The sequence below is a fragment of the Euleptes europaea genome, chromosome 19 (genome assembly GCF_029931775.1).
Source record: "Euleptes europaea isolate rEulEur1 chromosome 19, rEulEur1.hap1, whole genome shotgun sequence".
NCBI classification, from domain to species: Eukaryota; Metazoa; Chordata; class Lepidosauria; order Squamata; family Sphaerodactylidae; genus Euleptes; species Euleptes europaea.
In genome coordinates, this window is record NC_079330.1 from 697,798 (window position 1) to 708,735 (window position 10,938).

Consider the following 10,938-nt stretch of genomic DNA (forward strand, 5'->3'; position numbering starts at 1 on the left):
CTCAGCCCCACCTACCTCACAGGGTGTCTGTTGTGGGGAGGAGAAGGGAAGGTGATTGCAAGCCGGTTTGATTCTGCCTTAAGTGGTAGAAAAAGTCAGCTTATAAAAACCAACTCTTCTTCTTCCTGGTGGAGACCTCAGCCACTATGCAGGCCTGGTCCTTTTCTGTGGGAACTCTGGCATTGTGGGGCACTGCTGTCCCTGAGAAGGTGCAAGGGACCCCTCTGCAGCCGGCCTTCGGTGCAAAATGCACAGCTGTGCTTTTCAGGCAGGGCTTTGGCAGTTAACTCTATAAGGCAAGTACTGCCTCAAGGGAAAGCTGTTTCCCCCCCATTCTTTGGTCTGAACTTTTTGCTGCCTGCACATCAAGTTGCATTGCTGTGGTCAGCAAGCATATAAATATTTGAATTAAAAATACATAAGTAAACATCCCCACTGACTAATATTGAGGCCTCATCCTGCCCGATTTCATGCAACTGCTTGGCACGCTCTCCCCACCCAATCCCAAAAAGCATGCAACCTTCACTGGAGCCAAGGGAGACCGGGGTCCTGCTCCAATGTCTGACTGTGGGTGCTGCAGAGAGCTGCAAGCTGCCTTCCTGCACCTGTCAGCCGTCACAGGGGGCTGAGTGGAGGGGGTGAGCAGGCCTTTCAGGGCAAGAGCTGCTACTGAGAGCAGACTCAAGTTACCGGAAATGGCACATTTCTCTAACTGTCCGCCTGTCGCCTCCTCTCTGGAATCTCGTGCCACTGGCCAAAGAACATCCTGTCCAAAAGCAGCCTTACAGGCCTGTAGCACAACGGGCTGGACCTCTTCGCGATTGCAGTCTGGGGCGTGCAGAACTCCCCCAGAGAGCCACACCGTGGGCACAAACAAGACCCAACAGCTTTGGGATGGACTCAGAATGGTTGGCTAGAGCCCCATCAGACAGGGCATGTCACCAGCATGGGCAGGGAGTACTTGGCTGGGGGTGGGGGGTGGACTTCTGTGCAACAGCCACCCATCAAGTGAAGAGGTGCTGGGCAGCCCTTGACAGAACTTGGGGATCACTGGGGCAAGAAAGAAGAGACTGTGTTTGGACTGGTCAGAATTAGAAAAGACCCCCAGCTCTCTCGGAAGGAGGCAGCTGGGGGGGGGGGAGAGAGAGAGGAAGAGCATTCTTTTCATCAGAGGCAGTTCCTACACACAGATTCACCTGTCCCAGCCAAGCCCCTGCAGGGGCCAGCAAATCGCACCCCCACCCCCAGGAGCAACAAGGCACAGTCAGTGGAAGGCTAAAGCAAAGCCCTCACAAAGGCCGCCTAGCGGCTGGACTCTTCTCTGCGAAGATCCTGTCTTTTTGTGCAAGGCAGCGCCTGACTCCTGCCAAGTACGACTGGAACATCACTGATCACCCTTCTGGGCTTCCTCCAAAAGCTTTTGATGCTCCCGCTGGACTTGCTCACATTTTCAAGATGGCCACTAATAAAGTCCAGATGAGTCTCTCTTATTTTTGCTTAGCAATGGAACTGAAATTGGGTGATTTCCCATTAGCAACAGAGCTTCTTGCCTTTTTCCCAGTGCCTGACTCAGCTCTGGGTCTGTAATATGAACATTGTTGCATGCAGTACACCGCCTCTGTTCAGAAAACCACTAAAGCTTCGCCTTTGCTGTAAAACTGGGGAAATGAGAACGGAAGGGAGAGTCTGATTTTGTAAAAGTGTCCCACATGCGTTCTGATTCAGCAGGTGGTACAAAGAGCCCAAGAATACTGAGAGAGAGGTCGTCTACCCCCATCCCAGGCATTTGTTCCATGAAAAACTAGGGACTTGAGAGCATATTTGGAAAATATGGGGCCCCTGATGTTTCAGGATGAGGAGTATTCTTACGAAGCATCTAGAAGACACTATACATAGCACTTAGAAACCTTCATCGTGTTCAAGATCACAATCCCTTGCGTGAGTTTAGGTGAGTCCCTGCTGAGCTCATTTTCATATGGGGAAAACAGAGGCCAGGAGGGAGTGACTTCCTCAGGCATGCAATGAAATCTATGAAAACGCGGCATTTTGGCTCAAAACCCCATCCAATACTGGCCTTTCTAGAAATACCACCTTAAACACACAGGAAGGATGAACAGAATCAGTAAGATGAACAGTAAGGATGAAAAGGAACCTTTATTATCCAACTACCCCTCCGCTCTGCCAAAGGCCACATTTCCTGCTTCTCCTTGGCTACAAACAAATGTCCCAGATGAAAGACGGACAAATCAGAGCCCTGATTGCAGTAACAGGACTGTTGTTTCTGAGCCTCAAAACTCTGGCCAGCCTGGATACGCAGCGTCATGGGCTGGCTTTATATTACAACCAGTTCTGGGGCACAAGGATAAGCCTATCCAGCCGCCTCCCCCAGCAGGAAGGCAACAGATCTGGTGTTTTGAAAGAGCACAACTTCAAGGGCTGAGGCTTGAGCAAAAGGCATCCTACACCGTGGCTGGGGGGGGGAGGGTTCCAGTTGCTTCCTCTGGGCCAGGAGTGGCTAATGTTACATGTCAGCCTTGGAGTAAAAGATCTCTTGGATGAAACAGGGAGAAAGTAATCTCAAGGCCTATTCCGCTAAAGCAAAGAATGCCCGAGCCTTGGTTGGGCTGCTGTATCCGCTCCAGGCACAAAAAGCCCCCCTCAGACGGTGCCAGCTGGACCAAAACCCATGCCTGGCAGGAGGAGCTGCACGGCACCATCGGATCCTTAGACAACCAGAGCAAGTAGCAACAGTGGACTCTCAAAGCAGGGAGGGGACTATTAATAGCAATCCCAGTTACTTCCTGAACTCCAAGGTCGGATGACATCAGCAACGTCAAGGTGTTTCCTGCCCTCCTTCATACCAGCCCCAAACACTGTACAGTGACAAAAGGCAACAAGACCAACAGCAGAATTGGGCCCCTGTGGCTCAGGGCATCAGCTTGAGGCAGCCAAGGTATTATACCATCTCCACTTACCAGGGAATGCCAACCCAGCCATGTCATTTTCTCTTGGGCAAGGTGCCAAAGCGAGGTTTAGCCAAGAGCAGGCGGCACATAACTTGGCACCCAGATGCCAGTGCTCAGGCATCAGGCAGCATGCCCATTGACCCCAGTCACAACAAGCCCTAATCTGCCTGCCTGCTCAGGATAACAAGTGGGTAACTCTGCTAACAGCAGGAGTGGGAAAGTGTGTCGGGTAGGGCTAGGTGAGTATAGCTTGGGGGGTCCCAGAATGGGGAGCTAACCTCTCCAGTGCCTGGGTGAAGAAAAGGCCGACATCACCAGCTGAGCGGCAAAGGCAAAACATGCATCCTCCGACAAAAGAGCACAGCGGGTGGGCTACTGAATCAGGGGAGGGCCAGAAAGGGCTTCTTCAACCACCTGGCAGGCCTGACTTGAGCAGAGGACAACAACAGAAAAGAAACTGGCTTTTGCCAATGGTGCCCATGGACAGAGGAGGGGGAAAGCAGGTTGCCAGAGGATAGAGATGGAAGCACCCAGACTGCCAGCTGCGAACTGACCTCACACAGGAGCACGCTGACTGCTGGTCCATTCAGCTCAGCCTGTGGATCTCAGAGCCGACTCTCCAGAAAAGCCTGAAGAGAAATGGTGCTTCTGACCTTGGGGCCAGAGAGGTGTCCACACAGGCCGAGGCTGATGCTAAGAACTGAGAAGCAAGAGCCTGCAGAGAAGGCCAACCTTTCTCCCATCTAATCCAAGAGCAGACAGGAGTAGCAGGGGTTTCTTAGAGAAGGAAACACATTCTGCACATGCTAAGAGCCCGAGAGCAGGCCTTGTCCTCTGGCTGCCATTTGGGCCACCGTGACTAGGGCCTCGGTTTCCTTGGCAGGCTCCAGTTCCCACCTCCTCTTCCCTCTGTCCTACCCTGCCTAGTTTTACACATCCTCACTACACTCTGCTCAGGCCCCGGTCCAATGCTGGGCACATTCCTCTCTGAGTTGCCTAATTTATCCACAGAAACCTTCACTGCACACTCAAAATAGCAGCCGCTGCAAGGACAGATTGAGGGTGGGAGGGGGGATCCCAAACAGCATCAGCATAAACCATTGGGAAAACTGGGGATTTGGGCAAGGGATCCTACTCCCACTGTGAGACTATCACCATCCCCTCTGGACAGATGTCGGATGGGGGTGGGGGGATTCTTCACCAGCTTGGCAGACTCCAGCAAAGAACTGGCTCTGGAGAAAGAGAGCACCCTTTGCAAAAGTGACCCAGAGGGCAGGGTGGATCCTGCCTGCCAAGAGGCATCGGGGGGCTGGCCCAGCTTTACCCAGTGAGGGGGCAGCAGCAGCAGTATTCCCCGTCCCGCTTCAGGGCTGTTACAGACAGCAAGGAGAAAGGGTTTGTTAAGCAACAGTTAGCTATTCATGACTGCACAATCCCATCTGGTAATGAAATCCCAGCAGCCCTCTGCACAAATGCCCCCCATCCTGCCGGCCATGCCTGTCTACGCACGGCAGTCGGCTGCCCTGGTGCCAGGGAACAGAAGAAATGCCATCCATTCCTCTTGCTCAGGCGTGGATTCCACGGCCAGGCCGGTGGACTGAGACTCCTCCCCCCCCCCAGGTCTGATCTGATTTCAACCACTTTCCCCCTCAAGCACAGGTCACACCCAAGCAGGGACTCCCAAGGAGCCTTTGAGGGGAGTTCCTGCAGGCCCTGCTTGCTTATCAGGCATTCCTGCCGGCCTCCCTCACCCTCTTGCTCAGCCAGCCAGGAAAAAAGGAGAAAGAGGGGGGAAGGAAGGGTTTGGGGTTTTAACCCTTCGTGTTGCAAAATGTGGCCACTGTTGCATGCCCAGAATGGTGAGTGGGATAAAGGCCAGAAGTCACTCATCACTCTTCACACACACAGAGACCTCTGCTGCCGCCGGTGCCCTGAGGAACGTGCAGAAAAACCACACAAGAGTGTATCACTGAGACGGGAAGCACCTCCACATTCCCTTCATCAGCCACACCCTAAAGAAACTCATTCCAAGCATGGAGCACACTCTGAATTTCCACGTGGATCTCTGCACAGAACCTCAAATGTAGCTCTTCTCCATGGGGGAAGGGAAGGGTGGCTCTCCCTGTTGAAGTTAAGCACATCCCTCCCCCCCAAAAAAATATATATGTGAAAAAGAGCCCCAAAGAGAAAGCTGGCCCCATGCACGAGGAAGCTGTGCCCCGAAAGCTCTGAAGCGGATGCCAAAAGGCAGCATCCCCAGATGCATTCTCTAATGCACGGCTGGGCAGCCTTGCATGGACTATTCCTTCCTCACTTTTTAAAAACTGGTCTCTTTGTGGACCACTGAAGGTAGTCTCAGGATCCGTAAGGCATAAGTAAACTGGGCTCAGGGTTCCTGAGTCTTCATTCTTTCCAGATCAGGCCACGATCCAACAAATCCTACGTCCTTTACAAGGTATCCAGAAGGAGCTGGGTGGTCCTCCAGACCTTGACCGGTGGCCGGTCATGATTTGCCTTCTGCCCACTGCTGAGCTAGTGGGTCTGTCAGCAACCCTGAATGAGGAGATGAGATCAGCTGGAGGGACAGGCAGGCATGGAACAGGGCAGGTGGAGGAGGGGCTGCCAAGCAGCCTGGACCAAGGGAGGGTTCAAAGCCTCAACGGCACCAAGCAGCCGGTGTGACAACAGCTGGCAACCATGGAAGGCCCACAAGAAGGATTAGTTTGAGGGAGGGAGGGAGGGAGGGAGGGAGGGAGGGTCAGCCCCCAAACACACTTTGAACCCCAGCACCAGCTTCTAGAAGACATGAAGTAATTTTAAGTATGTGGGAGCTTCTGAGCATGGGCAGAGGACCTTCCCTCACTAGTGAACAACACAGACTGGGACCTGACTTCCAGGTGAACCAAAGCCCATTTTGCCCCATCTTGCGTTGCAGCAGTCGACCCAGAGTGACCAGTTCTGCCACAGGGCTCCCATCCCCAGGGCAAGCGCCAGCAAGGGAGACCGAAAGGTGCTTCTTCGTACCAGTCGGTTTGTTTCCATGTCTTGCCTTCGTGGCTCAGGGCACCTTCACTTCCTGACACAGAAACAAGGCCTAGGCAGCACGCCACAGTCTTCCAGAGTCGTGGGACCACTGGGCTCACTCCGGCACAGCAAACCAGCTGCCAGACTGGCAGGGATGCCAGGCCAGGTTTCCCACCATATTCCTGCTGACTTTGCCACTCCTGCCCGTCTCAGTCTTTCACACTTACAAGCTGAGTGAACAGAAAATCAGCCTCATTTGGAAAACGCCTTCCCAGTACCTCCTGCGCTGGATTTGTCTTCCTTAGAAGTAGGGAGGAGGGCACACAGGGAAGGGGCAATGCCTACCTTCTCTGCCTTTGCTCGCCAACCCCAGGAGGCAGTCAACCCAACTCCTCCCCCTCCCCAGGGGACTTTGTAAAAGCTGTGTGCCCTGACCCCAAAGGTTAGATTTAGCGATAGTCTCTCAGAGGAAAGGCACTCTGCCCATGCTTTGGAGTCGTGCCACTCCAGCCAGCAAATGCAACATCCTCATCCCCCCACACGTTCTGGGTCCCCAGTATTGCAAGGGGGCCAGTATTGCAAGGGGGTGTGTGAGGTTGCCTAGAGTGACATCCCAAGACAAGCCCTGCCCCGGAGGAGGGCCTGGCCTTGCAGGGGCTATTTTTAGCACCATGTTTACATTTCTGCCACACCTCACATTTCCTTTTCCCACCCTGGAAAGGGGATTCCAAAACCTCCCCCAGAATCCGCAGGAGGGTGGCTTGCAGGCCAGCCAGGCTCCATGCAGAGAACAAGCTGGGGCAAGGGTACGCACTATTAGGAAGCAACTATCAGGAAGATGCATCCATCCCCTTCAGCTGCTGACTAGAATGTAAGCCTCTCCCTGGCCGAGGCTGCAAACCCTGCGGCCCACCCCTTCCTTCACTGTTCAGTGTAAATCTTTTCCCTCCAGGCCTGGCAGAGACCCCCATCCAGCATATGCTGCTCAGGCCCCACACAAAGTGAGGGTGAAAGAGTTGGTGCCACCATCCTGGCAGGGATGGGGTGGGCCACAGAGAGCCCACCTGGGGGTCAGGGTGTGTGTGCAGCAGGCAGCAGCACCTCTTTCCCTTCGTATTCTACGGAGGACAAAGATCAGCTCTGACTGTGAGGTCAGGCTCTAGACACCGGCATCAGGGGATGGCTGAGACCAGGACAGACTATGACAACCCCACTTGTCCTCTGCAGTGACCCCCTTGCAACCCCACCCCACATAACTTGAAATTAACCCAGCCCAAGGCCACATGATTCTACAGCTTCCATACAATTGTACAAATGCAGGGCTCTGTCACAGGGCTCTCTCGTCACTACTTCCAGAGTGGAAATGCTGCCCAGTTATGGCATCCAAAAGAAAGCTCCTTTCAGGAAAGGCAGTTTCGGGGAGGGCATCTTTGTCTTTCCCAACTCTGGCAATGCATGCCTATCCTCTGGCCATATAGAACAAAGATGACCACAACTGCAATCCCTTCTCTGCAAATCCTAGGACAGACAGAGACGCTTAGGCTTTGCCAAGGGGCAAGGAGCGTGCTCCAGATCCCAGAGGCCTCACTGCCAGCACAGACATGCCAGGCGGGGCCAGACAGTCCTCACCAGGCGCAGCCAAAGAACTCCCTGGAAAGTGTGCGTGTGTGTGTGTGTGGGGGGGTGTCCAGTCAGCCCTGAGGACCACTGCAGTCCTGTTGTGTCTCTATAGGAGGCTCACATCTCAGACCCCTCTGCGAACTGAGGAGGGGGCAAGTGAAACCCCGGCCACAGACACAAAAGTGAAGGGGTTTCCCACAAACAGGCCTAAGGGGGGAAGGTCACACTGCAGTCTGCGCCCAGCAAGCCAGTGCCAACCTGAAGCTCCTCTGCCATGTTCTCAGCTTCGCTACCTTCCAAGAACGTACACATATCCCCCCAACTAGGCTTCCTTGGACAGGCAGGGGCACTGAGCACAGCTCCTGTTGCCAGCCTGCCAAGGGTGTGGCTGTGCTGCAGGAGGCCTCCAGGAATGCGCCCTCGAGGAAAGGGCCTGGCTCTGGAGCGACTGCTAGGCCTTTTTTCCTTCTTCTTTCCCCCAGAACCCTTGGAAATTCAGGCACAAAGCTGCCCATTGTTACAGGCGCACAGTGTGGAGAGCTAACCGTGTGGGTGGAAAGCCAGGCAGAGGGAGCGCCGGCTCACTGGTTGATGCCCTTACAGTAAGGGGTGGGCGTAAGTCAGGACTGAGGGAGGTGGGGTCACATGTTTGGGGAGCCAGGAGGCCACAGGCCAGATTCAGCAGAATCCTGACACCACACAGAGGGAAGGGCTGAGGGATGCTGGCTGTACTAGCCTGCCTCAGAGAACAGAGGTTTATGCAGCACTCTGGTGCCGAAGTCTTCCAGGGCCCCTGCAAGAGCCCCCAAGGCAGCCTGTCTCTTTTTATTTGACATCTGCATTGCCAAGTTGCCGCCAGAGCCCCCATGGGATACCTACAGCCATCCCCAGCCAGGAAAGCCAGGTGTTCCCAGCAGAAGAAGCAAAACCACCAAAGTCACCAACACCAGATTAAAATAAGGGTCTGCCGAATGTAGCCCAAACCAGCCCCCTGAGACTCTCCCAGGTGAGGGCCACCTCAAACACCCCCAGCAATAGAACACAATCAGACTTCTTTCTCTCCCCCTTCTTTCTTGGTCTCGCCAGCAGCCTCCAGGTTCCACCTGGAAGCGCAGGCATCCCCCCCCCCGCCCCGCTACACGGGCTTCCTCGCACCAGCACGTCCAGTTCACCCAGAGGAGTTTCCCCGGGCTGCTAGCGAATGACACCGCGCCTGCAGGCAATCCTCCCGACTGGCCCGCGGCCAGCCCCCCCCCGGCCAGGCGCAGCTCTGCCAGGGCAGGGCGCAGCTCCCAGAGGCCAGCTTCGCCCCGAACTCTCCTCCTGGCACTCGGGTGCCAGCCACGGCGCCAGGCTCTTTCTTTCCTTCCAGGGCAGCTATTTTTTACGAGGCCCTCCCGGTCCTGGTGCAGGTGGGTTGCCGTCCGCTTTTAAATTTAGCCGGCCACGATGGGGAGAGAGGCTCGGACAACGCCAGAGCGCAGACGGGGCGCCCGGGGATCGCCGCGCCACACTCCTGCTCCAAGCCTGGCCGGGGGAGACCCACCCTGGACCGGCCCACTCTGCAGCCCAGGCGACGGTTCCAGCTCCACCCTGGACGTGGCTAAGCCGTGCCCAGCTGGCAGACCTCGGGCAGGCAGCCCGCCGACGCCAGCCGCGCCATGAATAGCCTCTAAGTCCCACGTTTAAAATTAGACGCCCTGAGCCGAACAGCCCTGCGCCCCAGCCCCGCCGAGCCGCCCGGGCGCTGGCCGTGGGGAGGAGGAGGAAGAGGCCGTCCCCACGGTCCCCCTGCGAAGAGCCCGACGCCCCGAGCTGGCCCCCGGGGGCGCGCCAGCAGCCCTGCCCCCTCCGCTCCCGTCGCCGGCCGCGCGCCGCGGCCCCACTTACGCCAAAAAGCGCGGCGGCGGCGGCGGCGATGACCAGCGCCAGGCAACGGCGGCGGCAGCGCCCCGTCCCGCTGCCGCCGGGGGCCCTCCGAGCCTCGGCGTCTCCCATCTGCAGGGGCGGATCCCCCCGGGGGGCGCGGGTTCAAGTCCTGCCTGCGGCGTCGGGCGGGCGAGCGGGCCACTCCTGCGCGCTAGCCGGACGCCCCCTCGGCTTGCTGCGGGATGCTGCCGCTCATGAGGTGCGGGCCGCGCCGCCGGGACCTCACGCTGGCCGAGCGCAAAGGGCAGCCCGCTCCGGCCCCAGCAAACTTTTCCTCGCGTCTCCCTCCCCGCCAGCGCCGCCCGAAATCTCCGCTCCGCCACTCGCCTCCTGGCGCCTCTGCAAACCTGGCCTGGAGTCCGGGATGGGACGCGCCGGGGAGAGTGGAGCGGGGAGGGGGCGGAGCGCCCCGCCGCCCCAGACCTCGCGTACCCCCGCCCGCCACGGCCGGGAAGGAGGGGGGAGCCGGAGCGCGGCCAGCCAGGCCGGCGCGAGAGTGGGCGAAAGGCGAGGGCTCCCCAGCGGCAGTGTGGAAACCCGACGCCGGCCCCGGGGGGGGGGGGGGCAGACGGCTTGCAGGGGCGGCCGGAGCGAGGCGGATTCTTCCAGCGCCCGGGCTGCGTCCGGCACGCAAGGCTCTCGCAGGGGTCCGTAGTCCTCCTCTTGAGCGCGGCCTTCTCCGGGGAAAGCCTCCTCTAGCGTGTCCTTAAAAGCCTGTCTCCCCAGGGGCAGGCAGAACGGCAAAAGCCCCCACCCACCCCCGTCTTATCTTTGGCAGCCCCCACATTTGGGACGGTCAGTCCAATGGCCTTCTCCAGAGTTGGCCAATGTCTCCGCTAGCAGCAACTCTCCAAGGTCTCAGCTCTGCCATCTGTTTTATTTATTTACAGCATTTGTATCCCTCCTTTCTGCCCCCTCGGAGTCACTAGGCAGCTAACAATTAAAACAGCATCATAAAAAATACACCCTAAAGCCAAGCAAAAAAAAAACCAGCCAAAAAAACAACAAAAGGCAGCAAATTAAAACACAAGGCAGGAAGGAGGGGTCCCTGAGGGAATACCAGGCAAAAGAAAACAACAAGTCTTCGCTGGTGGAGGGGGGCAGACAAATCTCCCTGGGAAGGATTCTGCCTGGCAATCTGCTGAGAGGACTGCGTGGGATGAAGTGGGGCTCTGCGCACCTGGAAGGGAGCTGTGGCTCCAGGCCTCGGCAGAGTGCATGCTCCCCCACCCCTCTTGTAGCCCACCTCATCCCTTGTCCCTACAAGCCCTGTGGCCAGTCAGCCAACCACACAGACCCCGTGGTCTTTCTGAGCAAGCCCCCGTCAGGCACCACAGCCTCGGACTCCGTCTCCTGGCTGCCACCCAACCTCAGGCAAAGCTCCAAACAGCAGCACTGA

The 10,938-nt window shown here is 57.0% G+C and overlaps 1 protein-coding gene across 1 annotated transcript; it reads left to right on the top strand.

The window, feature by feature from the left end:
- Positions 1-9,059: 9,059 nt before the first annotated feature.
- Positions 9,060-10,938, top strand: LOC130491683 (translation initiation factor IF-2-like). The gene is made up of 3 exons (XM_056865469.1): positions 9,060-9,220; positions 9,306-10,186; positions 10,781-10,938. Exons 1-3 carry the CDS (start codon positions 9,060-9,062, stop codon positions 10,936-10,938), a joined length of 1,200 nt encoding a protein of 399 aa, XP_056721447.1.